The following is a 27945-nucleotide window of genomic DNA, read 5'->3' as shown; positions in this document are numbered from 1 at the left end:
CACACTGTGGGACTCTTTTTTATTGGTCCGAATGCTCCAAAGGAGAGGGATTTGCCCTATTTTTTATATTCTGTGTTTTAAATTTTAATGGGTTGCCCGGCCAGCACGCCATCACTTAATGCTAATCATACCATATAGATTTTATAAACTATATATATAAAATACCCTGAGAATGACAGAATCCATACTTGTTTGGCTGATGACCATTAAAAATATTACAAAAGCATGGATGACAGCAAAGAAACTTAGTGGACAACCTTAATCGATTCGCAAAGGTCAACCAAAAACCCACCCACAAACCTGTATCAGCTGGAAAAAGAAACCAACTGCGGTATAGGATGAAAAGGTGCTACTGCCTAACCAACAAGATTGCATCTATGATCATACATTCATGAATTGGTGCACAAACACCCATTGCTCGCATATAAATTTCCAGGCATTACTGCAAGGTCATAGAGGATTTGCATTGCAGGGCAAGATACAAAGTTGGTGGGTAAGTGTGAAGTCATGGCTGCTTCTTCCAGGTTGAAATGAATAAGCATCACCAACCCCTACAAGGAGTTGAAGAGGGCTATCGGGCACCAACCTTGATGTTTTCACGGTCCAATATAACATTCAAGATCTTGCCAGGGACATAAATTCTCTTTTTGATTGACTTCCCAGCCAAATATTTTGAGAGTTTTTCATCCTTCGATGCTAACTTGAAAGCTTCCTCCTCTGTACATGCTTCTTCAACCTGGATGGTACCCCTTGTCTTGCCATTGATCTGAACTGGTAAGACGATAGTCGAATCCTTTAAGTAAGCAGGGTCAGCCTGCAAAAGAACATATCAAGATATTGGTCAGCATTAAGAAAAAGTTCCGTCTTGAACTTCATACCACTAGTGTCTCCACATTACAGGCTAGCAAGATATAAAGAACACTCATTTCCCCTCATCATTTGGGCCACAAGAGCTCAAATCTATGTCATTCTAGAGGATTAGATTTGAGCATCTAGGTGCTACTTCATCTGTTGTCCAAAAGTCATAATATATTCTGCTGACGTAATTTTCACCAGAGAATAAACTGCAAAGCCATATGACTTCCTCACTTTCACATGCATATAAGGGTTCAACTATGTTTGTGGCTGTGTTTTTGTGTGCATACATATGTACGTGTGCCCCTCTATATTCCAATACTTCCACTTTACCTACATTACCAATAGTTGTTCAGTTATGATAAATCAACAGTTAATGATCCAACTAAAAAATAAAGAAAATCAATGGTTATTGGGGCCTTATGCATGCGGGTTAAATCAGCCCACATTATAGACAAAGTTTGAAGGGAGTCAAATATTGATGGTCATTGGCATCGCTAAATCACTTTTAACCTTTTGGATGTAAGGGAACTCAAAGATTCAAAATAAAAGTCAACTTCCTTAAGCTCAAAGTTCATTTGAATTATTCCCAAATGGAGCATATTTTTTCAACTATATCATAATAGTTTATTGCTACACTTCGATAAAAATTAATCATCATGGCCAGATATCTCCCCAAAAAAAATATATTTGACAACTTCCACACAGATTATCTTAAGTTCTCTATCATCAAGCTTGAAAGAAGTTGCTGAAGGAATGGCGATGGCTAAACAAATATTAGGTGGAGGCATGGAGCTGCACATATGTTCTATCAAAGTGGGAAAAAAAACCATGAAATATGACAGCCATACAATACAATCATGAGGATACCTAAATACTCAAAACCTATAATTTTATTCCACAATATATGAATATTGGCTAATCAGAAAGTATCCTGAAGGCCATTAAGAATTAGAAGATAATTGAAAATTAAATTAATAAGCCACTCAAAACTCCAAATAATTTAAAAGATAACAAAATAATACCTTAGGGAAAGGTTCATATGCGAGTGATGTTGAGTGTCCTAGACGTAACCAAAGCTCCTCTGCCATGTGAGGCGCATATGGTGAAAGCAACAAAACAAATGCTTCAAATATTGATCTTGGATGTTTATCCCACTAAAAATATGAAAGAAAAAAAAAAATGATCAGACCAATAAGAGAACCGGAAATTGAGATAGAACTAAAATTGGGGGGTGGGGGTATATTCTTCCAACCATCAACAAGATCATGAGAAGTAGTATTGCAAAGTGTTGGTTCTAATGAGATGAATTAAAAATTTTCTCCCAATGCTTATTGACATTCCTAATCCACTAAAGTTTTTGACCCCTAAAAAAATGAAGTATCTTCAAACTATAAGCAGAAAGTTCAAATAAATCTTTCTGCCTTGGTTAGAAAATTAACAGTTGATCCAAAATGAAAATTTACTAGTTCTAAAACTTTCACAGAAAAAACCTTATATGCTGCATTAATGAACTCCATCATTGCAGAAATTCCAGTGTTGAACCGTGTCCCTTCAATTTCGTCTGTTACCTGCAACTCAGAATCAATACTCATTGGTTAGAGGATTCTTAAATGTATAGATGCCAGAAACTTTTTAAAAATATTGCACCAATTCTAGACAGGTGTCAAACTCAGAACCATCATGAATTCTGGTAGAAAGAAGTCTTACTGCATCAATGATCATGAATGATGAACTAACATTACCAAGATGGTAGGCTATTTGGTTATCTATTTACAAGCTTTAAATACTTTATTATGCACCTTAAGCCCTACAGGATCATGCATACATTTGCACGCTAGCCCTTTTTGGGGAAAAAAAATATTCAAGCAACCAGGCATCCACAACATGTACAAGTATACTAACAACCATGGTTTATTACTGGTAGTAATACCCCGGCTGTGCATGCTACCCATCCCATACAGACGTATCACGTATGTGACACATGCCATATGGCTCTCACTTGAGAGATTCCAACCGCCAAAGATATCTGCTTTATGTAACTCTAGTATTCTCCTTTAAAAATAAAGAACGTTGTTAACATGCACTCTTTTATAACAGCTTTGTTTCATATCAGAGTACAAATTTATCTTACCCATCCTATGCCATAGCACATGATGGTTTCCCACAGGTAAGACCATATCCAAGTCTATGCAGCAAATATGTGTGTACTTAATACAATACAAGTAAAATATGGTTGTGCGGATGCATTCTTCAAAGTCAAACTACATCTAAAATTAAGTGATTCACAAGTGTCAAAATTAGTTGTACAGATTGAAATGAATCATGTCCAAAAGAAAACTTATAAAGAAGAGGAGCAACCAAAACACATATTTAAAAGAAAAACTATAATCACAGAAGTTGAGAGGTGACCTTAGCAATGCATTTATGGAGGGAACGAAGTTGTTCCAGAGTAGGTTCTTCATCAATTGCCACTGTGCCATCCCTGAATGTACCATCAGGTGAAGGTGAACCAGCAATCAGTCTCCAAGTTCTTCCTAAAAATCGATGAACACCTTCAATACCACTAGTATTCCAAGTTTTTGAGTCCCTAGAAGCACAATAAAGAGCAACATTACGTAAGAAACGAGAATATTTTTGTCAGTGCTCTTTATTTAGAAGCATGGCTTAAATTGACAGAGAGATCATAAAATTCTGTTCCAGATATGATAAAAACAAAACACTCAAAGGAAAACCTACCTTAAAGGTCCCATGAACATTTCATACAGGCGAAGAGAATCTGCACCATACTCAGAAACAACGTCATCAGGATTCACAACATTTCCCCTACTTTTACTCATTTTGTGAGCACGAGCAACCAAACGAATTTTTGGATTGTCTTTCAGGACAAAAGAATCCCCAGATTTCACAACCTACGTAAGAATTATGATTTTGTCAAAAGGGTGGAGAGAGCGATGCCAGATGACAGCGTCATCCCTTTACTAGAAGTGAAGGAATGCATTAAGATGAAAAAAGATTTTTAGAAGCACCCAGAACATACTTTCTCCTCAGGAATTCTTTCTTGATTAGCTTCACCCAACATATCAGCAGAGTCTGCAGATATAAAATTTCCATCTGAATCTCGGAAAGCCATATATTGTACCTGCAACCTGAATTATTAGTAACATGTAATGATGGAGAATTGCTTTATTATGCTTAAGAAACTACACATACTTCTCCAAGGATGATTCCCTGGTTTATGACACATTGGAAGGGTTCCTTGGTGGACACAACACCAATGTCATAGAGAACCTGAGATAGAGAAATGTGAATCAGATTCAATTTTAAGTATTGCAACAAAAAAAGGGGGGAGGGGACATTTGACTATCGGGCAGCATCGCTCAGTTCCAACAACCCCTAGCTCCATTTGGATTTGTCAAGCTAATGAAAACTATCAACAAGAATGAGACTCACCCACAAGCAAGCAGACTTATTTAGAGAAATCATAATTTCATAATAAATGAAAATTTGTTTTTATCCTAGACTTCAACCGCAAGAATGATTTTAATAGATGATAACAGACTTGGTAGTTCCAGAAACAAGTGCAACATCCAGTGGATCACAAGGATTGTGCCAAAGGGAAGTTGAATAATAGCATGTTCACAAACCTTGTGCCAGAACCTGGAATAAAGTAAATGAAGAACTGCATGTTCAGCGCCACCAACATACACATCAACAGGGCTCCAATACCTGCAGATGAGAATATGCTTCAAAAGCTAAGAAACTAAATCATGTTAAGCTAAAAAATTAAAATACCACAGATTAATCATGTAGAGAAAAATACATGAAGGGAAATACACATTTTGTTGGTAAAAACCACTCTTACCTTTCTTTTTCTTTATCCACCAATTCTTTTGAATTACTAGGATCCATAAATCTCAAATAGTACCTGGACATGGGTAATAAAAGTATAAGATCCCAACTCTCCAAAGAATTTTATATTTGAATTTGAGTAAGTAAAAAGGTCCTGCATATGACTCACAAAAAGTACTGAAAAGATAACAACAATAATACTTCCATTCAATCTCACCCCACAATTATCCTAACACTAACAGTTCTAACTAAAATTCAGACCTTATTAAACATTATAACCATTGACAAAAAATAAACAGCTAAAAATGAGTATCAACCAATTAAAATTCAAACTACTGAACATCATAAGCAAAACATTACCAACAAGAACCAGCCCATTGTGGCATGGTGCTTGTTTCTCGTGTAGCAGGTTTTCCAGATGAAGGATCCATTGTTTTTACCTGCAAATCATTCACAAAAGTGAAGGTGTCAAAAGTTAAGGAATGCTAAAGGACTGGTCAAAGTGCCACTCAAAAATATTTAGAGAAACTGAGAAGAGACCAATCAGAACTATCTCAAAGATTGAACAACACATAGCTACCTTAGCAATTCATTCACAACTCCAAAACCTGTCGTAAGGGCTTCCATTATCAGATTTGTGGCAGTGACATTAGGCAGATTATACTTGGATACATGTTTCAGGACTTTGTGAGTATTATGCCTCTGTAGATATGAATTAACACAGTTTCACAGCAACTCAAATTGATGTTTCCATGGGTCCATAGCCATTGCTGGCAATTGATATGAAGGTTGAAACTCTAAAAGCATCCCAATGAAAACCTTGACAAGCTTTCATTTTTTTAACTCTATTTTTCAGCATCCAAATTAACAAAATCATGCATCTGGTAGGATTATTGTTTAGTCTTTTAGTTGAACAAAAGTTAACTAATACCTCCCTATTCCCATCCCAACTCTTTACAGCCTGTATCAAAGCCTAAGGCAGGATTACCAATTAATCATTAAACTACTCTGATATTTTCATTAAAGGTTAAGAATAAAATAAATTTAAAAGGCATTTTTTTTTTAGAGAAATATATTATAAACCTGCAAAAAATGCACCCAGAATTTTGAGGTTTAAATAGATTTTAACTTTGTTGATGATTAACAATAAGATTATTATGTACATCACCAGAACCATAAATATGTTGAAAAATAAAGACACCAAATCATATATACAGAGTAAATGAGAGAGAGAGAGAGAGAGAGAGTTAAAATTACCCAAGACACTGCTTTTGATAGTGGTGGTTCGCCTGTTCCGGTGGGAGTGAAATCATCCAATTCTGGTAGGGTAAGAGGCAGTTCAGTTTCAGGAAGTGGAATAGTCTCACCAGTTTCATCCAAGAAAATGACTGGGATAGGTTCCCCCCAATAACGTTGCCGAGCAAAAAGCCAGTCCCTCAACTTGTAGTTTACCTAAAGAAAGACAAGTTTGAGATAATGCAAATTATATCGTACATATAAAAGGTATTATAAACCACCCCCACCCCCTCAGCCCTCCCCCCAAAAAAACGAAACCTCTCAGCCCTATCTTTAAACTTCAGATAAACTGAGAAAGGCACCTTTTTCTTCCCATTTCCAGTTTTATCAGCCCACTCAATGACTTTAGAAGCAGCTTCTTTGCTGGACAAGCCATTAATGTCAAGCCCCAACATTGAATTTGATGAATTTATAATCAGGCCTTGACCCGGAAAAGCAGATCTAGAATCAGTGAGACTTTTATCCTCTGGTGTCACAACCCAACGAATTGGAATGTCATACTTCAAAGCAAACTCATAGTCACGAGTGTCATGAGCAGGTACAGCCATAATTGCTCCTGTTCCATAACTGCACCAATAACGAAACATTAGCATTGCAATCATATTAAATAAAAACTCTCCAAAAAATATTAACAATTCCATTAAATATATTTGCATAACATGACATATAATCAACTAGTCTAAATCATAATATATAATATGTACAAGTAAAAGTTGCAACATCAGCATACATGCATCTGCCAAAAGATGAATTGCTGTCAATAAGGAAAGAGATGAAGTATGAGGCAAACACACCTCCCAAGGACATAATCAGCAACCCATATAGGAATAGCTTCCCCATTAGCAGGATTTCTTGCATAACAACCACTAAAAACCCCAGTTTTTTCCTTCTGAAGTTCAGTCCTTTCAAGGTCACTCTTCCTTGAGGCCAGATCTATATATTCCTTCACCTGTGCTCAATATTGTTGTCTTCTAATTAGCCATGGTAAAGAAATCTTTTGAGACAAATTAGGGAAAGAAACATAATCACATACATATTTGCTCTGGGCCATGGATACCAGTGATGGCAACAAAGTATGCTCCGGTGCCACAACTAAGTAGCTGCAAACAAACAACTGATAAGAATGAATCCTAATCTAGGGACAGTTATGATAAAAAAAATAATAATAATAATAATAATAAATAAATAATAATTGCTCTCTAGTTATTCCCAATGCATGAAAGTCATGAAATACAGGCAACAAGAAAAAGGAGTAAGAGGATTACGTAGCCCCAAATATGGTATCAGGCCTTGTAGTAAAAACTGTAATCTTTAGATTTCTTTCCTGTCCATCACTGTCAAGAACATAAAATTCCATCTCGGCCCCTTCAGACCTCCCTATCCAATTTCTTTGCATGTCCTTTACACTTTCAGGCCAGTCTAAGTCATCTAAATCTTCAAGAAGACGATCAGCATATGCAGTAATCTTGAGCATCCATTGCCTCATTGGCTGCTTGGTAATAAACAATGACACTGTAAAATTATAAAACCATTCAAAAACTGCAAATAAGAGAGGAAATTTTATAAAACAGACTCGTGGCTTATAAAAGATGGATGCATTGAACCAGCTTACCTTTCTTATAACTGGATGACCCCCCCGTTCACTAACACCATCTATCACCTCTTCATTTGCCAAGACAGTGCCAAGAGCAGGACACCAATTGACTGGCACTTCAGCCTGAACATATACTAAGTACACTATTAGATCTCTTTTATAATTGGATCCAAAAAAATAATGCCAGCAAGATTTTATTTTACCTGATATGCCAATCCTCTCTTTAACAACTGAAGAAAGATCCACTGTGTCCATTTATAATATTCTGGTTCTATTGTAGAAAATTCACGATCCCAATCATATGAAAACCCTAATGATTTAAGCTGTAAAGCAAATAAGATGCAAATACATGAGAAAAAACTTCACACCATCTGCCAGAACTATGCTATATGTGAGAGCAAATAAGATGCAAATACATGAGAAAAAACTTCACACCATCTGCCAGAACTATGCTATATGTGAGGCTGAATGATTAAATGAAAACCAAAATACTAGCATCAAAATTTAAAAGTGCAAGCAAAGACTATCATGCCTCTAAATTCTGTTGAAAACTCCAGGTACAATGAATTTTTTCTACCCCAAGCTACTCTAAAGCCCACTAACAGTAACCCCTTCACCCCCCCCCCACCCCCCCCCTGTTGATTGGAGTGCAATTAAATATGAAATGTTATAAATCCTCCAATAACTAAACATCATGCTGAACCACTACTACTAAAAATCAGATCAGATTAACAAACGTCCATATCGCACCTAGGTTTAACATAACATGGTACCATAATTAAAATATCAAATTTATGTATACAAGTTTTGAAGTACGTCTTTGAGTCACACTCGAGTGATTCCAGACCAGTAACTAACTCTTAGAACTTGAAAGAATCCCAATAGAATTCAATGCCCCATAACCAACATTGAGCTATAGATTGCAAATTCCTAAAATCTCTATTCATTACCAAATACATGCTTTATGCATTAGAGTTACTAAGAAACAGAAAGAACATTACATCACCTGAGAACGAAAGCGGTTGATATTCCTAAATGTTGTGATATTTGGGTGAGTTCCGGTCTGTTGGTAGTAACCAATAAACAAATGTGCATAAGCACCGCATAAACTCAATATAGTGAGTAGCATATACATATCACAACAGAAAAACAAACCTGAATTGCATATTGCTCTGCAGGCAATCCAAATGCATCCCATCCCATTGGATGCAAAACATTATAACCCCGCATGCGTTTGAATCTAGCAAGAATGTCAGTGGCAGTATACCCCAGTGGATGGCCAACGTGTAAACCAGCTCCACTGCATCAGTTGATGAAAATGAGCACAGGAACCTCAGTCACAACCACCCAACTCACAAAACTTACATTATCTAAATTACAAACAATCAGTCACATAAAAATCAAATTAAGTCAAAATTCCCAGTCAATCTAAATTTGCTTATTTCAGCATAGTTACTATAGAAGCCTCAAGTGGTGAAAATTTCATTGATCAAATTGCACAATAGATATACATTTTTACATGCTTGATCCTATAAATAATTTCGGACACATAAAAAATCAAATAACCCAAATTGGCCCAACAATCCCAAATGCCTAATCCTAAAACTCTTTACTAGTAGCATTACAACTTTTATCAATCAAAACTACGGACATAGAGTAAATAACAAACTGGGTCTTTGTTCTTTTACATTCTTAATTACTTGTGCTTCAAAAAAAGACATAACATTTGAGAAAAAAAGAGAGACCTGGGATATGGGAACATGTCAAGAACATAGAACTTAGGCTTGGAAGTATCAATTTCATCTGGGGTTCGGAAAGTTCGATTCTCCTCCCAATAACGCTGCCACTTGGGCTCGATTTCGAGAAAAGGGTAAGCCTTTTTCACCACAGGCTGCTTATCTTCTTCCACTTCATTCACTCCTCGAGTCACCGAGCTTCTGACAACGCTTACATGGCTGAAGAAGAAGCTATTCTTCTTGTTGTTACACAAGCTGAGACAAAAAGAGCTTTTCTTGGTGGTGAAGGATTTTCTAGACTGAAGAGTTTGTAATTGTGTGGGAAAGAGAAATGTGTGTGAGCGTGGTGGAAGTGGTTGGATTCGTATGTGAGTCTCTAGTAAATGCTTGCTCATTTCGCATTAACACTTTGAAAAGAAAAGAAGAAGAACAAGATTTTGGGAGTGTGTTTGAGAGTTGCAAGAGTGGCCTAGGATTGAAGGAAAGCAATTATGAGATAACGTAATTCTGGCGGTTTAAAACTGATCGGCTGCACTGGTCTTATTGATTGAAGTTTTGGGTCCAAGTCCAAGGATGGAGTTTGGACTTAACTAGTGAATTTAACATGTGGGTCTTTAGAATTTAAGGATTGGGCTCTCCCCAACCCATTTTCACTTTTCTTTTCTTTTTCTTTTCCTTTTTTTTTTTTGGGGGGGTTGGGGGGAGTAAAATTTATTTAGTGTGCTTAGTTTTTTATACCTTTATGAGTACATTTATTCTATGAACAATAATTTCACAAGAAGCTAAGATGTCAATTCACCTAAACTCAACGAAATTTTTTTGTTTCCATAGACTTTTTGCTATAAATATACCACTTGGTATTAGCTTATAAACTCAAGTCCTCAATCTATGAAGAACATTTAATAGTTTAGTTATTGAAGGAGTAGAGTCTTTTTGAGAATCAAAAGCCATCACAACTAAAAAGTTACTCAAAAAACAGAGAAGAGTGAGTCTGGTATGGAGAGAGGAGAGAGTTGTTCGGTGTAGTGAATGGGCTGGCACGAATTAGACTATACAAAGATAGTGGGTCCCACAACTTGAGTGTATTTACAATATTGCCATCAGAACTATTATCTCATCACTCGGAAACACCTTTTTTTTGTTTTCATTTTCATTCACCCATCACTTATTTTGTTGAGTTATAGGTGATAAGAACTGAAAAGAAAAACTTGGTCAAACATGCTTCTTAAGCGTGAGACCTATCAAAATGAGTAATAGGTGATGGAAACAAAGTAATGGGTGATGAAATTTGCCTAAACCAGATAGGCTCTAAATAGTTTGGTTATTGGAAAAGCCATCAAAATTCAAAAATGCTGCTAAAAATGACATATCCTTACTCTTTTGCGTGTCTCTCACAAAATATAGGTTGAAAAATGACATGTCTTCACTCTTTTGCTTGTATTTCATAAGATATAATTCTGAATTTCAATTTAGATTAATTTCATTTTAGAAATAAGCATCTAGGACTTTAAAATGAGTAGGCCTACTTTGAATCCAAAATAAATGACAAGTGATTTATTAAAATTGGCCATATAGTACAATCCACAAATTTACTGGATTTAATTCCCTTAGCTGGCCCAAGCCTACTTTTTCAAGAATTTTGCTGGCCCAAAATAACCAAAATTATTTTAAGTCTTTTAAAGGCTATGATATCAATCTACAATACAATTTGAGCCAATAAATTATAAAGAATTCTAGCCATTGATTTTAGAGGAATAAGAATAGTAAAATGGAAGTAAAAATATAAGGAAAAATAGGTTTTAAGATATAGAAATTCACTTAAAGATAACGATGCTGATAGTTTATTTCTTCCCTTTTTTCTTGCTAAAAAGAAAATGATAATAAAGTTAGCCGCAGCTATCCTCCAAATAGCTCCAATCACCCTTTAATCTACTTTAAGCGTGTAAAAGACATCAAATTTATTAGACAAAAGCTATGATAGTTTAAACTCACTTTTACATCAAATTGTTGGAGCATTTATAGATCCAAATTGTTCACACAAATCAAAGTATGAAGGTAGACAAACTTCCACATTTTAATTCAAAAAGGGCATCTTTATTTATTTTTAAACTGACAACTATTGAGCACAAGATTTGAATCCAATTTCTCCCCATAGATAATTTATTAATTTTCAAATTGTCCTTATTCATCAGGTCGTTTTTTAACTATTATCACAATAACTTCCATTATATGTCAAGATTTGGGTAGATCCCATAGACCCTGATGGAACATTGCCCTATTATAGATTACATTTCTTAATGAAAGTTTTATAATTTACCCTGAAACTTGTTAATGGCTGCAACAACATTGGAGAGGCTGTCAAAAAAAAAAAAAAAAACAACAACAACATTGGAGAGAGAGAGTATTTTATATAAACCTCAAAATAAATTTCATCATGTAATTGTCCCACTTATTACAATGTGTACCTCCACCCATGAAGGTCAAGCCCCTATTCCAAAAAGGCACTTCCATCTCACGCCAGTTATGTAATGTTTGCAGGCAAAAAACTGCTCCTAGCTCCCCATTTTCTATTTAGTTCCACCAAGTCTGAGTTGGGACAGCTTCCAAAATACTTTATTATGGCTTGGTGGAACTGGACAAGTCTGAGTTGGGGCAGCTCCCTATTTACTATATCTACAAAAGAACCTAATTATTTAGTTCCTCCAATGCTGAGTTAGGGCAGCTTACAAAATACTTAATTATGGGTTGGTGGTACCAAGGCTTCTAAATCAGTAATAGCTTGGTCAACTGCATAGATGATCATTTTCTTGATCTGTTCCACCCAAAGACCACACCAGAAAATTGGTTAGAATTAGAGTAGAATGAAGGAATGTTATACATAGTAACATAGACTAGAGACCAAGGTATACAAGATGAAACAAAGAGAGTAAATTTTTATGTAAATCCACACACAACTATGAACTATCACTAAAATAGTGATGGGGAAAAAAAGGGGGAGGGAGGCATGTTACCATAGAAAAGACCCATTACCTCAAGTTTATCTTCTCTGGCCTTGTGGTTAATAGGGAGTTGTCGGAACTCCTCAGTTAATCTGAGGCACTCATGAACATTTTCAGGAGAGACAAAGTCAACAGCAACTTTTGTACATGACTGTGCAGGTGGGAATAGAATAATTAGCACTATACAATAGAACATATTTGATTAGAGACATGTAACCTGACTGAAGATTAAGACTGATAATGTAAGGAAATTATTACCTTGAGATTCCTAACTTGGTGCGGGCATCCAGCAGGTATAAATACTGCGTCCCCAAGCCTTTGCACAAAGGTCCACGGTTCAACACCTACAAAAGTGAAGTAATTGTGTAAATAATCATGCAAGGGTATCACTAAAACATTATTGCATTTTTATCATACTCACCAAATTCTTCCTTTAGCTTCCTTTTGTGCTCCAAAGTTAAATAAAAGGATTGGTCATGAATTGGGTGGACAACCTAAAAAAGCATTATCTATCAGAGACTGCACATGAGACATGGCTAATCAGAAGCTTAACTTGCTAATAAGTTACCTGTTCAACAGGTGAACAATAGGTGTGCCTAAATTCGTTTGCATGCTTTCTAAGATATGACTCTAATTGAGGAACATCTTCCCTCCGAAAAATGTCCCATAAAGCGCTGCCTGTTTCTTCTGTTTCTTGTTCTGTGGAGAAACCAGGACAAGTAGCCCCTTCTATGTCACCTTTTGACATCTCAATTTTACCATCAAAATCAGATGGATGCTTGCTCATATCTGCAATTTCTAGGACCTCCATGTCCTCACCGTTGCTATGAACAAGTTTTTCAGTTGGACAGCTTAACTCCTCTCGATCTAGACGCTCCTTCCAATCTTGGGCCCTGTGCCTTTCTTTTAAGGTTGCAATTGCTGAGCGCTGCTTGTCGCTCAACACTACTTCTGCTGTATGTGTCAAAATATTCACCTGCATTAATCAACATTGGAAAAAACATGTAACAATGTTGCTTTCATAGTACCCAAAAAAAAAAAAAAAAAAAAAAGGAAAAATTTTTCTGCATCCCATTTCTATAAGGAAATTGTATTTTATCACATGTAGCAATTGTAGAGTATAAACAATTATCAAATAACACAATTTGGACCATTAACTTAAAAGAATACAAAATTATTGGCTACATGGCCAAAAAGGACACTTGCAAAATGATTATTCACATCTATAATGTTTCTAAGAGCCCAATATTCACATGTTCAGACATTGTTGGGAAGTTTTAAATCAAAATTGACCAATGCTTACATTCTTCACCAAATACACTGCATTTCTTAATTTTAAGTTACTCTGTTCACACACAGTTACAGCTAAGCAAGCCTTATAACAGAGTTTCTATATATTTTAAAAAAGAATTCTAAATATTAATTTCAATAACCACATTCGAAATTGTTAAAAGGAAAAAATTAGCAGGAAAAAATACTAATAGTTTTGAAAATATTTGTGCATGCGCAAAAAGCCAACAAAAACTGTTCCTTTGACTCCAAAATATAACTAAATTGCACTTTTCATATCCCAAAGTCTATGACAGTTTGAAATGGAAACAAAGAGAAACAATTTCTCCTCATTCAAGAAAAAATCTACGACCTCATATGGTGCGCAATGTCACGTGTTACAAGTCCTTTTGTTATAACATACCGCATCTGACATATCACAATGAAGCTTAGTTACAGAGTCCCCTCTTCCAAGCTCCTTTGCGAGCCCGTATCCGATATATGTTTTTGGACCCAGGTCTGGTTTCAACACACCAGGAGGCAACTTGACAGCTAAGTTAAGGAGGCCTGACCTAGGATCTGTGTACTCTTGAAATGGCAATGCACGGATAAATTCATCACAATGACGAGGCAAAAAATCCTCGAACTTGTTAGAGGGGGGCCAGTCCTTTAGTTTAAGCATCTCAGGCCAAAAGTTATAGTATGTTCTACCTTCCATATAGCCTTGAAAAAATTCACGGGTCTTAATCTCCACCTGCATATTTTAACAAAATCAACATTGGAAGTACAAAATTGAGCAGGCATAACCTAGTAGGATAATAATATATTTGAGCAAAAAAAAATAATGTTTCAATTAAAAGTCCAGAAAATAATGGATTTTGAAAACATAAGAAGTGGTATAATGGGTGCTTGTGTGATTGGGGGGTGTGTGTGTGCGTGTGTGTGTGAGAGAGAGAGAGAGAGAGAGAGAGATGTATGTTAGAACAAAACAAAAGACAAAGAATAAATTCCACACTCAAGAACTATAAAACCAAAAAAATCCTACAATTACTACATGGAAAAAGAAAAGAAGATTATATGATTTAACACGTGAAATCAAACAAGTAATACTGACAGACAGTCTTTGGCTGAGAAATATAGAAGTGCAGAAAGGGGAAAGGTAACTATACCTCACAACCAGCCAGGCAATCAATGGCCTTCATTTCTGACATTTTTGAGCTGATATCCAAATCCACACTTTCACATAACGCACGCCAGATGACCATTGGCTCCCAGCTTAAACCAGCTGTCTGTTCAAGAACATCACGAACAATAACTGGTTCACCTTTAGTCCAACACTGTTGGAAGTGCAAACGCTCTTCTTCTAGAAGACTGTCCCTTGAAGATGGACAGTACAAGTCATTGTCATCACAATCTACTCTAGAAGCTGCTCTTCGGAAAATCTTCATGCTCTTTCGAGTACATTTATGCTTAAAATTTGTAGGTTGAGCTCTAAACATCTCCAATAAATTTCCTGCTTTGGTTTCTAAACTTGAAATCCACCCCAGTGGAAGGATACGCCTGAGCTCCAATACACATTCACCACACCCACCAATTTCCTTTGGAGCACAAGTAACACTTCCATCACCATTGGCACTCCATTTGATAAAGGACTTAACATGTTCCTTAGAAGTTTTTAAAAGACATGATTCGGGTAGAGGATCTCCACCATGCATGTAATCATAGCCCTTGTTGATGTATTGAAACTTCATTTTGCCACGGCTTGTAAGATTTTCCTTTCGAATTTCTTCACAGCAACTGAGACAGAGTTCATAAGAACATGTTGGGCAGCTTCGATGAAGGTCTACAATTGAAGTTGCACAATGATTGCTGCTCCAAGGCCAATAAAAAAGGCATTTAAAACAAACATTGCAATTAGCACCTCATAGAATTATAGAATTTCATAAAGAAGAGTTTCTTACCAAAAGATACGCTCATCATTATAACAAATGGTTTGTTGTACTTCAATTTCAGAATATGATTTCCCTACCACAAATATTTCCCGTAAGCAATGTCTACAATTCAAACAGAAAACTCAAACCCAAAGCTTAATTATACGTACTTTGAATATTAGCCTCAATCTCCATTTCCTTAGTTTGTTCTTCACAAATTTGTTTCAAATACGGAAGCAAAGAACAAATCAAATACTGGAGATGGTGAATCTTTTCATGACTGGGTATGTCCCTCTTTGAAGTCTGAAGGTTAGAAAGATTAAAAATCTAATCAGAGCAAGCATTTGAAGAAATTTACAGCAGTGAGATAAAAAAATTAAATAAAATCAAAGACAACCTTAATCATCCCACTTGAGTGCAAGCACACATTACAGTTGCAGTTTCTACGGCAAAATGGGCAAAGCATCGAAACTTCTTCTTCTTCTAAGTGGGGGTACCTATATACACACAAAGAGCAAGAATGATGAATTAAAACAGGGGGAAAAAGAACATCTCTAAAGAAAAGTTGAATGTACGAGGAATACCATACCATTGCTTGATACACTGGATGCAATACATTTTCTTCTTACACTTAGTGCAAGGAACAACAACCAACTTTTTCTTCATACACTGATGGCATTTTAAGCGATCTTCTCCATTACCCTGTTTACAACAATAATTATGAATACTATGCAGTGAATGAAGAAAAAAACTAAAAGAACTAATTCCTTCAATGGAATTGGAATATGAAGATACATATAGGTCTACTATGAAAAAGGCATAGAGAAAAGAAGCTACATTCACATTTATTGGACTGCATCTCTCCTTGCTTCCAGTACACACATTACCATTCCTTGACTCATAATTTTTCTCTCTTGCATCATCTGAATTTCTTTCAGTCATCACACTATCCAAATTCCTAATTCTTTTCCGTGATCTCGCCTTAACAAGAAACATTGTTTCTTCATCTTCTTCAAACTCGTCGCTAAAACAATCATCTTCAGAACGTCTTTTCTTGTTTGAGGCACTGCGGCGCTTCTTTGGATTGCTTTGATCACGTGAGAACTCAACATCATGAATATTCTGTACTTTCTTGGATGAAAGCTTTGTTCTCGTCTCTGATGACAGAGCATGGCCATCCTCTTCCTTTTCTGATTTTGATCTATTACTTTCACTTTCAAGTTTTTCTTGAGCCCTTTCCTTCTTCTGAACCTTGGAAACCTTTTGAAAATTAGAGACTCTCTGATAATTGTTTGGATATTGGCCCAACCGTTTTGCACACAAAATCTCCATTGCTCACTGCAGAAAGAACAGAAACAATTGGATCTTACTTCATAGTTTATTGGCATCAAACTCCCAGTTCTATCACAGTTTCAAGCAATTAACAATAATTAATCTCAATTAAACAGAAACCATAAGGAACAAAATTACAATGATTGCTACATTCTAAAAAACTCAACCTCAAAGCTGTCCATAAATTTTTCATTCTCAGCCCAAAATATTAACAGCACAAGAGATCTCACAATTAAGATTGTACATTTAGAAACAATTTTCACAAAATCTCATGGAACCAAGCAACAGAAATTACCACATTCTAGAACTACACAACTCAATGCAACATGAACTCTTAGATTAGTCACTTACATGGTTCATTCATAGAATTATTTACACACACACACAGCTACACAAGTCAATTGCAACAAGAACTCTAAGATTTTCACTACTTTTTAATTCATGGCCCACAAAATTCAATGCAACAGGAACTCATACATTTGTCAATAAATCTTTTAATTTTTAGCTACAGAAACACACATATTCACGCATTATCAATGAAAATCACATTCAGAAACAAAAATTCACAGAATCATATGGAAATTATGACAATGCTCTTTAAAAAGAACAAAAACAAGAATTCCCAGAAAACATTTTCCAAAAACCATTCCAACCACATAGAAATCAAAAACCCACCTATCAAAACTGACAAACATGCAAAACCCAATAATGAATTCAGCGATCAAACATCATTGCCATTACCAAGAATTCTAAATTCTTTAAAGTCAACGCAGCAGAGAACACAGCCACAATCAGCAGGGTTGACCCCAACTCAGGAAAAAAAAAATCAATCCCAAAAAAAATAAAAAATCACTGGATCAAAAAATTTTGATTAGAGCTTGAAACCCATCACAATTTCAGCTACAAAAAAACCCAGAATTCAGATTCTCAATATTTCCACACCCAAAAAAAAAAAACAGAGACATAAATATTGCTGATAAACAATAAAAAATAATAGTTAAAGATGAATTCTTTTCTAAAAATAAAAAATAGGTATTGAATTACTGACCTGATTATTGAAGAGGCAAAGGAAAGCAATGTATAAAAGCATGAAATTTGGGTTGGTTGGAATCAAACGAGGAAAACGATTCTATTTTCTTTTTTGTTGTTTTGTTTGTTTGGGTTTTTCTTTTTTGTTTTTCTTGGTCTGGGTGTGTAATAGTAAAATATAATAAAAAGGGTCCTAAAATTACCAAAGGGCAATGATTTTGAATGGTAAAAAGAAAAAGGGTGGGACTGAAACTTTTGCAAATGAGAGGGTGGGTATATATATTAATATATAGGAGTGCGTGTGTGTGTGTGAGAGAGAGATTGGGAATTGGGTTAAAATGGCACTTTTTTGCTGTTTTGGTTTGGTTGGGTTTTAGTTGTTTTTTTACTCAAGTTTCTGAGTGAAAGTTTTAATTTTTGTCGGAAAGTAAAGAGTCTTTTTCCTTGTGTCATACTACTAACAGGAGTAGAATTAGTAGTACGGTAGATAGTAATACAGCATTAAAAAATGAATATTTCAAGATAAAGTGTGAAAGTATGTACTTGGCTTGACATGTAGGGGAAGCAAAAGAAATGCAAAAAGATCTAGTCCCAAAAAATATATACATGTAAAGTTTTGCCACAATTTTATTATTGGTGAATAAAAAGTGGTGGCTTATATGAAAGTAATTAACAACTAATTATAAATTTATTTTTGATGTAGAAAAATTCAAAGAAATTAGTTTTTTTTTTTATAAGAAGTGGTTGCATAATAATCTTTACATAAGATAAGTGTGTTTTTTTAATGGGAAACTATGTTAGATTCTAAATTAAATTATTGTTGATATAATTTTTTTGTGGTGGTAGAAGAACTCAAAAAAATGAGTTTTTTTTTTATATTGATACCCACTACATAAGATAAGTGATTCTCAAAAAAAAAAAAAAAAAAAAACTACATAAGATAAGTGTGTGTGTTTTTTTTTAATGGGAAACTATGTTAGTTTCTAAATTAAATTATTTTGATATTTTCATAATAAATTATGATCAATGAGGTGAATACCTTTCTACCAAATCTCTAAATAAATTTTTATTTGGTAATACTTAATACTTCTTCATTTAACATGTATTATATATATATATATATATATTTTTTTTTTGTCAATTAAAGAGCATTTCTATTTTTATTTGGTTTATTTAATTTATATATAGCTTTTAAAATATCATGACATTACCACCTCACATTCTTGATGCAATAATCATTTTATAAATATAAATATTTATGAAACATGAGGAACAAAGGTGCTCTTCAAGTAAAATTTTTATTTTATATCCAAAAAAATCATGGTATATTATTTATTTTCATAAACTTTACTTTACATTTTTTTTACACCCAAAAAAATAAATAATAATAGTAATAAAAAGTTGGCGTTGATATGAAGGAGAGGAGGATATAATGGACCCCACCTGCTTTCCTTCTGATCTGATTGTCAGCTGATGATGACAAATTGCCCAGACTTTATTATACCTATATGTCCTTGTTCACCTCGGAAATAGCTTTTTCAAAACAAAAATAACTGTGAAATAAATAGCACATGAAATTTGCAGTTTTGGATTGGGGACCGCAGTCAAAGACTCACAGTGCTTCTGCAAAAACAGCTAAATTTTGCAAACAGCTGAAAGAGATATGTTGTGGACCATGGGGTAGAACCTTTTTTTTTTTTTTTTTTAGAATCAGAAAAAAAAATATAATAAGTTCAAACTTTAAAGGGGATAATTTTGAATTCTTGATTTATTTAGTAATAATTGTATAATAATTCTTTTACTGCCTAAATGAGGAAAATTGTGAGACCTATTTATAGATGAGACAAAGGTCTTATACATCCAACGCATACAAGAGACTTTTGCCCAAACAAGCAATGTAAATTAGTATCGTTAATTAGAAAAAGAGTCAGTATCATAAAATATTGATATAATTAAATTTTCAGGTGCAAATACGGTAAGAATCTACCTTAAAATGGGTGTGTGACTTTTGCCATAAATAAATAAATAAAACCATTAAAGGTGATTTAATGATTAGTTGACACTTGACATATGCCAAAAAAAAAAATCACTTTTACATTAATTTGATAATACGAAAATGTTTTTTTTTAAATCTTTTATCTCTCAAGATCTGCCCAATTAACAAATTTAAAAAAAAAAGATTTGAAACAAGTTGTGTCATGTGCGTGATTACATTTATTCAAAAAATAATGATAGGATTTGGAGGTGCAAAACTGCAAAGATTGTAGTATAAGAATTATATTATTAAAAATTTTCCTTAAAATGCGTGTGACCTTTGCCTTAAATAAATAATAATAAGCATTAGTGTATTTTGTTTTGTGGGCGCCCCTGGTTTTCCACTTAATAGTTATCTACAGTACCTTAAAAAAAAAATTATCTACCGTATTTGTTTTAGTATCCCCATGCGTTTTGTTCTCATCAAGCCAAACGCAGCTGATGACATAAAAATGTTAAAAAGGAAAAAACAAATTTTTAAAAAATTGACTTTGACATTATTATTTTTTTGAGAAACTCTTTGATGGTTGATAGATTCTTATTATCATATCAAGACATCAATTGGTTATTTTGACATAAAACTAAATATCATATCTTTAAATTACTATCATGATAAAATCAAATGTCCTCCTATTTATAATTATTTACTAGATTTTCAAAAAAAAAAAAAAAGTTACTTAGTTACTAGAAATTCACTGTTCTTATCTATAAAAAAAAAAAAAAATTTCACTTCTCTTTTACGAACATAATTGTCAAAACATGAATCGATTTTTTATTTTTCTAAGATACATAATACTTAATAAAATTCATAAGAAATTATAGATATCTATATATAAAAAACGTGAAGGTGCAGATCTACAGTAGCTACAATGCTTTTTTGGTTTGTTGAATTGGCAATATTTAAGGCCCGTTTGGTAAGAAATTTCTAGTAACGTTATTTATATTTTTTGGAAATACGTGCGGGTGAAAAAGTGTGTAAAAATACGTGTAATGTTATTAACAAACGGGCTCTTAGTGTTCACTGGCCTTCTTTATATTTTTTTGGTAATATTAACCGGTCAACTGGCTCAACCCTTTATATATAAAATAATAATATATTAAAACTACAAATTGTCACAATATTTTCACAATTGTTAAGGTGTTAATTCTTTATAAGTCAAAATAAAATATCATATTAGAACCAACCACAACTAAAAATAAAAGTATTGTGAAAAAAGAAATACTACATCTACAACATTTCTCACAACACTTTCATAACAAATCATAAGTGGTAAATTGTTACTGTTCTAATTCAAACTTACCAATGAAATTACTTTTTTGCCAATCAATAACAACTTGTAACCTATCAAAAAATAATAAATAAATAACAACTTATAACAACCTACTACTTATGATTTGTTGTAAAAATGTTGTAGACATAGCATTTCTTTTGTGAAAAACATTAAGACATCTTGTTGTCGTCATAATATATTCACAACTGCTGAAGTGTCAATTCTTTACAAATCAAAATAAAATATATCAAAATTATAAATGTATTATTATTATGAAAATGTTATACCACGCTATTGTGTTTCTAGAAATTGTTTTTGGTTTAGTCAACTTTGTTAAGCCAAAATTCACTATTTCACATCCATTTTTCTTGGGTTGAATTTTTGTATTTTTATCTTTACACAAAATTTTGAGTAAAAGCACAGTTTTACACCAAAAAAAAAAATCAAAAACTTAGGATAAAAACACTTCTCATCATTTATATATGGAGTAGTTCACAATTTCTCTTTAAACTTTAAAAGTAAGAAATTTTTCCATTAATATTTTGAAAAATAGCAAATATGTCATATTGTTATTCTCTCAGATAAACCCTAATGTAAACTTATGATTTTTAAAATATTCCATTGTGTAGTATCTAAAATACTCACACTAAATTTTAACATCCAAAAAAATTTCTTCACATATTTTGAGTTCTAGATGGTAATTGTAAGGGCAAAATTTGGAACCTAAGCCCACACTGTATGGAATCCTGGTTCAAAAAGCCCAATGCAATGAAATTTGTAGAGTATGGGTCAAAGAACTAGATTTGGATAAGTTAAGTAGAGGCTAGCATGAGATTAAATAACACACAGACAAGAACAAAAGCTGTTATGATGAAATTATTTCTGGTCCGAGGAGACACAGAATTTCATTATGAATATAGATCACTACTTTAGGATTCTTTTGCATGCTATAGTATTCTCTCCTCCTTTTTTCCGTCCCCTCCTTATGGGGGCTTCCATACGTTATATAGGCTCTTCCTTATCATTTAGGCTTTACACTTGTTGATCATCCAAGCCTCCACTGGAGCACCTATCCCATCAAACACCTTTTTTAGTCATTTGTAAGTTGTGGTAGCCAAGGTAACACTGTTCAGGGGTCTTCTCCACATTAATGCGGCCAGGAAAGTAGTTGTAGTGCATTTAATGTGGTGGTGGCAGCTTTTGCTTAAATATTTTGTGTTTTCTTCCTTTTCATGCATTTAGGTTATGCGCTTCAGTGGCTTGGACATACCTCTGCTTCGGATTTTCAGTGTCTGAGAAGGAATTCCTCCTCGGACCTTTTTTCTTTGTTTCCCGTGATAAGGCTTAATGTGAATCGCCTAAGCCACGTTGCCTCCTCGAACAGGCTGGTGTCCTCGAACGGGCCCAAGGCCCAACTCGTTACTTTGGGCCATAACCCCCATAGAAATAATACCTAGAAAGTTGAAATTGTGATATATAGCATTTTATTTATTACCTAGAGAATATTGATTTTCTAGATTTAATCCTTTGAAACTTATAATTTATCTAATGGAAAATTCGAAAACACATGCCTTTTATTCTTTTTTTTTTCTTTTTTTGCCTAAAATGTGTGTTCATTAAAAAGTAAGTAAGCTGAATATTGCACCTAGACTCATGTAGAATGATAAAGAAGAAAGTATGAATGACAAAATTTTCATTACGTATGGTTGAAGGCATTTGATGAAAAGCTTCAATTGTAGCATATGACATCATTCATGATGAAAATTTAAATATGTGACAATGTCGTAGCAAAAATCAGTTGCTTATTATTGGAAGATAATGATATTTGTTATCATTCTTAGAAGTTTTTAATGAGTAAATATTACCTTTAGCAAATAAGTATTAAGAAATTGTAGAGGTATTGGGCCCAGGAGCTCATTATCCATGTATGTATTGGGCCTAAAGCCCAAGCCGAGGATTAGAGATCGTCCGAGAATGAGTAAACATTATCAAGAGAGTCTGTGTTAGTAGGTGACGAGGTCAGTTTTGGTCATAATGGCACAAGAGGGTAGGCCGAGGATAAATGTCACCTCGGCTAACCAAAGCCGAGGTACGAATAGGTGGTCTGCCGTCCAGGGGGATGTTCTAGGAAGTTTTGCTGGCACGGATAAGCATTGCAAAAACAAAGTACAGAGGGGAGTCCTAAAATATATAAGGAGAAAGCTGCTACCACCGCATTAATTGCTCTGCAGCTAACTTTCTAGCTGCATTAATGTGGAGGTGATACCTGAACAATGGCTTTCAGTCTTACAGCTACTACCTAAAGGTTTTAGGAAGGTGCTGATGGGACAAATATCAAGACTAACCATCTGGCCTGCACATGGAGAGTAGAGATGAAAGGAGAAAGAGTATAAAAGAAGAAGGAAATAATGAGAGGGGGAGATTGAAAATTTGTAAGAGAAAACACTGTAGCGACTTGAACCATATATGTAACCATTTTTCAATCAATATATATACTAGAACAAACCTCCTCGAATTGTGCCGAGGACAAGTTTACTTAGATAACTCCAGTCCATTTCTTTTTTATTATCTGTTAAAATCCATTCTAATTGTTATCTCATTCATTAGAGCCTATTTTTCCAACCTACTCTCTACAAATTCATTGTATTGGGCTTATTAGATTTAGATCCAATCATACTTTGGGTGTAAGGTCCAAAACTCATCCTTACAGAAACTATTATAGTAAAATAGACATTCATATGTTAAATAACTACCATAACTTTATGCATGATTAACTATCAAAATTCTTATACAAATGAGATTAACTTTGTATGACATACATTTTTTATATATGTATATAGTTTTATACTTCTTCAAATATAAATTTTATCTTAATTTCTCACTTAAGAGTAGTGGCGGAGCTAGAAATTTATCTTAGGGGGGCCATATAATATATATATTTGTGTATGAAATCTAAAATAGTAATATATAATACTTAATAACTCAATATGTGCTATAAACAACAACTAAATACATGTTAAGTTTTGTTTGAAGTGCTAAATGCATGTTAATATAGTAGTATATACTATATATTTTAATCAAACTAATCAAATACATTTATAAATTATAATGTCATACGGTATATAATATATTGATTAAGGTCCCTTTGGATATACACTACTATCAATTTCTTTAAGACCTTCTCCTTTCTCCCTTCTTCTCGTGTGTGTGTGTTAGAATACTTAGTATTCTAAAAAAAAATATTGATTATATAATAACAAATAATAATAAGAAGAAGAAGAAGAAGAAGGCAAATGCCAATGGAGAGAGAGAGAGAGAGAGCATTATAAGCAAAATTTTCTGCAATTATGTATGGACTTGGTGTGGCAAATCTCAACAAAACTATTGACCTTTCAATTTTTCTATTGTTGTGGTACAAGTAAGTTCTAGATGTGTTGTGATGAAAATTAGAATTTTTTTTTCCTTTTATTTGTTGAGGTAATTGTTAAAATACTTATGTGTTCATTCTAAAGATGCTGAATGTTTAATTGTTGTAATTTTTTTACATATATATTTATGGATTGTATTTTATTTTAAAATATTTTTACAAAATTTTGATGTAACTAACCTCTTATTGGTTTTTATCTAGGCCAACCATTAATACAACATTTTCACTTACCAATAATCACTCACCACATTAATAGTTTTTAATATTTTTTATAAAATAGTTTATATTTCTAGCATTATTCTTTTATTTAAATGAAAGTTATTGTGGGGGCCGTTCGATCAATAGGCCCATTAAGGTCAGGATCGTTGGGCCTGTGGCCCATCCGAGGATGCATATCTGTCCGAGGAGGCCAAGTCAGGTCATAAGGCAATTACCGAGGGGGGTGGTAGTCAATATCACGAGGGTAGAGTTCTGTATTCATTCGAGGACGCCGTACTCCTCGGCAGTATGCGTTTGAGGACGATCAGGACGTGATCTTGTTGCAACCGGACCTCAGAATTACGTCACCACTAAAGATAGGATAACAGACCAAAGGTAAAAGGGAAAAGACCAACAAATATCTATAACTACAGCTGCCTCCGCATTAATGACCTCTCAACCAACTCTCTGGCCACATTAATGTGGAGGTGATACCTGAACAGTAAGGAGGCAGCCTTACAGCTGCCTATAGGAAGTTTCAGGAGGTGCTAGATGGGACAGGAAGAAATCCTCCGAACCCAACCTACAAGTGTGTGGTGAGGATGGAACACAAAGGGTGGTATATAAACTGAAAGAAGAACATGCAAGAAAGGATCGGAAAAAAATAGAAAGAAAGAAAACAGAGACAAAAGAAGGAGAACAAAAAGAGAAAAAGAACTGTATCGATTACCAAAGAAAACGATCGTTGTGCCAGCTCTGGGCCTTCAATATACGTGAGGGTGAATCTTTTTATTATAAAAAAGTTAACCTAGTTCTTTACACCCACGCTCTACAAATCATATTGTTTGGGCCTTTTTACGTGCGAACTCAATATCATTTCGAGTCGTTACAAATCGTGTCCCTACAATTAATTGTGGGGGCCGTTCGATCAATAGGCCCATTAAGGTCAGGATCGTTGGGCCTGTGGCCCATCCAAGGATGCATATCCGTCTGAGGAGGCCAAGTCAGGTCATAAGGCAATTACCGAGGGGGGTGGTAGTCAATATCACGAGGGTAGAGTTCTGTATTCGTCCGAGGACGCCGTACTCCTCGGCAGTATGCATCCGAGGACGATCAAGACGCGGTGTTGTTGCAACCGGACCTCAGAATTACGTTACCACTGAAGATAGGATAACAGACCAAGGGTAAAAGGGAAAAGACCAACAAATATCTATAATTACAGCTGTTTCCGCATTAATAACCTCTCAACCAACTCTCTGACCGCATTAATGTAGAGGTGATACCTAAACAGTAAGGAGGCAGCCTTACAGCTGCCCATAGGAAGTTCCAGGAGGTGCTAGATGGGACATGAAGAAATCCTCCGAACCCAACCTACACGTGTGTGGTGAGGATGGAACACAAAGGGTGGTATATAAACTGAAAGAAGAACATGCAAGAAAGGATCGGGAAAAAATAGAAAGAAAGAAAACAGTGACAAAAGAAGAAGAACAAAAAGAGAAAAAGAATTGTATCGATTACCAAAGAAAACGATCGTTGTGCCAGCTCTGGACCTTCAATATACGTGAGGGTGAATCTTTTTATTATAAAAAAGTTAACCTAGTTCTTTACACCCACGCTCTACAAATCATATTGTTTGGGCCTTTTTACGTGCGAACCCAATATCATTTCGGGTCGTTACAAATCGTGTCCCTATAGTTATGTTTATTTTTAGACTTTCTTAAATATATATGTATACTATTGGGGGGTATAGGGGGCTAAAATGATAAAGTTCTTTTAAAAGTTTTCAAATTATTTAGGATAATTCCAAAAAAAAAATCCTTAATTTTTATGAAAAATTTTAGGGGGGCCAAGACCCCCCTCGGACATAATGATGGTCCGCCACTGCTTAAGAGGTAACACGTACCTTGCACATGCCACCCTAACTAATACATTTGTAAAAAGTTATATATTAATTATAAATTTTGAATATAGACTAATTTATTCATCACTTATGTAATCTGACTAAATAAATCAAAGTAGCATGAGTTTATTATAGGGGATATTTATGGAATTTCCAAATCTGTGAGATGCAAAAATAAAGAAAAAAAATGTGTCAAAGAAAACAATCACACATGATTATATTTATGTGATTCAGCAATTTGCTTATGTCCACAGAATTGCAGTGATTTTACTATTTTTAAGAAAAAATATAAGATGTGGTAGTAAAATTTTTCTCTTTCAACACAACACACAAAATCCTAATTTGAAACAACTGTATTTTATATCATATACAAAGGATTCGCAATGGGCTAAAAATGGACCAAAAAATTTCCCCTCAAGTTTCCACTTCATGGACTAAGCCTCATAAAATCTCCCATTAAAAACCATAACACTTTTATATTGGATTGGGTCATAATCCGGATTAAAAACAACTAGGCTTCACATAGCCCAACATTTATAACATACACATTCAAATTGGTTAAACTAAAAAAATAATAATACATTACAAATGACCTAAAAAAATAAATTTTTTTCGTTATATTGTCTAATCAACTCCATCTAAGTCAACTCTATTTGAGAAAGTTATTTGGCCTCTTTCACATGATGCTACAATTGAAAACCCAATGTGCAAGGTAAACTCTCAATGTAAAATGTGTATTTGTTGTGATGTATATGCATATATCTCATACTTTAATCACAATATAGGTATTTATGTGTTGTGTTTCAGATTATAGGTATTTTTTTATATGCCCGTTTTTTACTGAATTGTTCTTTGCATTTCATCTTTTGATTGAATTATTCTTATTAATATTTTAATACATGATTCTTTTGTTCTTTTATGAAATTTTTTGTTTGAAAGATAAGATTTTGGTTGATGCTAATAGCCATTCCTTTAATTGGTTTCTCAATTCCTCTTGTGTTCTATAATGTTATCTTGATCCCACATCTTCAGCCACTTAGAAAGGCAAAAAAAAAAAAAAAAAAAAAAAAAAAAAAAAAAAAAGGGATTTTTGTTAATATACGGGTGTCTCTACATGATATCAAGTTTTTACATGATAAAAACAAACTCCCGAAATTCAGAGATAAAGATAAAGATGGCATTGTTTTCTCTTCTGTTTTTTTTCTTTTTTGTTTTCAAAGAA

At 34.2% G+C, this 27945-nt stretch overlaps 2 protein-coding genes across 3 annotated transcripts; both read right to left on the bottom strand.

Annotated features, from left to right (window-relative positions):
- Positions 1–173: 173 nt before the first annotated feature.
- Positions 174–9851, bottom strand: LOC115991976 (leucine--tRNA ligase, chloroplastic/mitochondrial). Its single transcript, XM_031115990.1, has 20 exons — positions 9343–9851; positions 8753–8897; positions 8604–8660; positions 7801–7920; positions 7616–7720; positions 7269–7492; positions 7037–7103; positions 6798–6952; positions 6306–6570; positions 5965–6159; positions 5068–5147; positions 4721–4783; positions 4503–4584; positions 4069–4146; positions 3896–3997; positions 3595–3767; positions 3268–3445; positions 2349–2426; positions 1881–2012; positions 174–814 (listed from the first exon to the last, which is right to left on the bottom strand). The coding sequence occupies exons 1-20, from the start codon at positions 9726–9728 to the stop codon at positions 572–574; spliced, it is 2928 nt and encodes a 975-aa protein (XP_030971850.1). The 5' UTR covers positions 9729–9851; the 3' UTR covers positions 174–571.
- A 1870-nt stretch (positions 9852–11721) lies between these two features.
- LOC115991978 (lysine-specific demethylase JMJ25-like) lies at positions 11722–18145 on the bottom strand. Of its 2 annotated transcripts, none has more exons than XM_031115991.1 (13): positions 17913–18145; positions 16370–16870; positions 16122–16234; positions 15930–16029; positions 15703–15835; positions 15563–15626; positions 14771–15470; positions 14026–14355; positions 12901–13308; positions 12754–12826; positions 12591–12676; positions 12364–12483; positions 11722–12145 (listed from the first exon to the last, which is right to left on the bottom strand). In XM_031115991.1, exons 2-13 carry the CDS (start codon positions 16862–16864, stop codon positions 12068–12070), a joined length of 2700 nt encoding a protein of 899 aa, XP_030971851.1. In that variant the 5' UTR covers positions 16865–16870; positions 17913–18145; the 3' UTR covers positions 11722–12067. The 2 variants fall into 2 exon arrangements, with proteins under 2 accessions (XP_030971851.1, XP_030971852.1); XM_031115992.1 differs by having other exon boundaries at positions 11748–12145; positions 16376–16870.
- Positions 18146–27945: the final 9800 nt, after the last annotated feature.

Source organism: Quercus lobata, chromosome 5, assembly GCF_001633185.2.
Source record: "Quercus lobata isolate SW786 chromosome 5, ValleyOak3.0 Primary Assembly, whole genome shotgun sequence".
NCBI lineage: Eukaryota > Viridiplantae > Streptophyta > Magnoliopsida > Fagales > Fagaceae > Quercus > Quercus lobata.
Note: the sequence above shows the minus strand (reverse complement) of the source record. Positions and strands in the feature narration are given on the sequence as shown.

What these genes read in the sequence shown, in the direction of transcription:
- LOC115991978 (XM_031115991.1), bottom strand. Translation starts at nt 16,864, where the DNA reads ATGGAGATTTTGTGTGCAAAACGGTTGGGCCAATATCCAAACAATTAT. An exon ending in GATTGAGGCTAATATTCAAA is followed by an intron (nt 15,627 to 15,702) that starts GTACGTATAATT and finishes TATTTGTGGTAG; the next exon opens with GGAAATCATATTCTGAAATT. An exon ending in ATTGCCTGGCTGGTTGTGAG is followed by an intron (nt 14,356 to 14,770) that starts GTATAGTTACCT and finishes TAAAATATGCAG; the next exon opens with GTGGAGATTAAGACCCGTGA.
- LOC115991976 (XM_031115990.1), bottom strand. Translation starts at nt 9,728, where the DNA reads ATGAGCAAGCATTTACTAGAGACTCACATACGAATCCAACCACTTCCA. An exon ending in CTGGAAATGGGAAGAAAAAG is followed by an intron (nt 6,160 to 6,305) that starts GTGCCTTTCTCA and finishes GTCTTTCTTTAG; the next exon opens with GTAAACTACAAGTTGAGGGA. An exon ending in TATCAAAAGCAGTGTCTTGG is followed by an intron (nt 5,148 to 5,964) that starts GTAATTTTAACT and finishes AATGATTTGCAG; the next exon opens with GTAAAAACAATGGATCCTTC.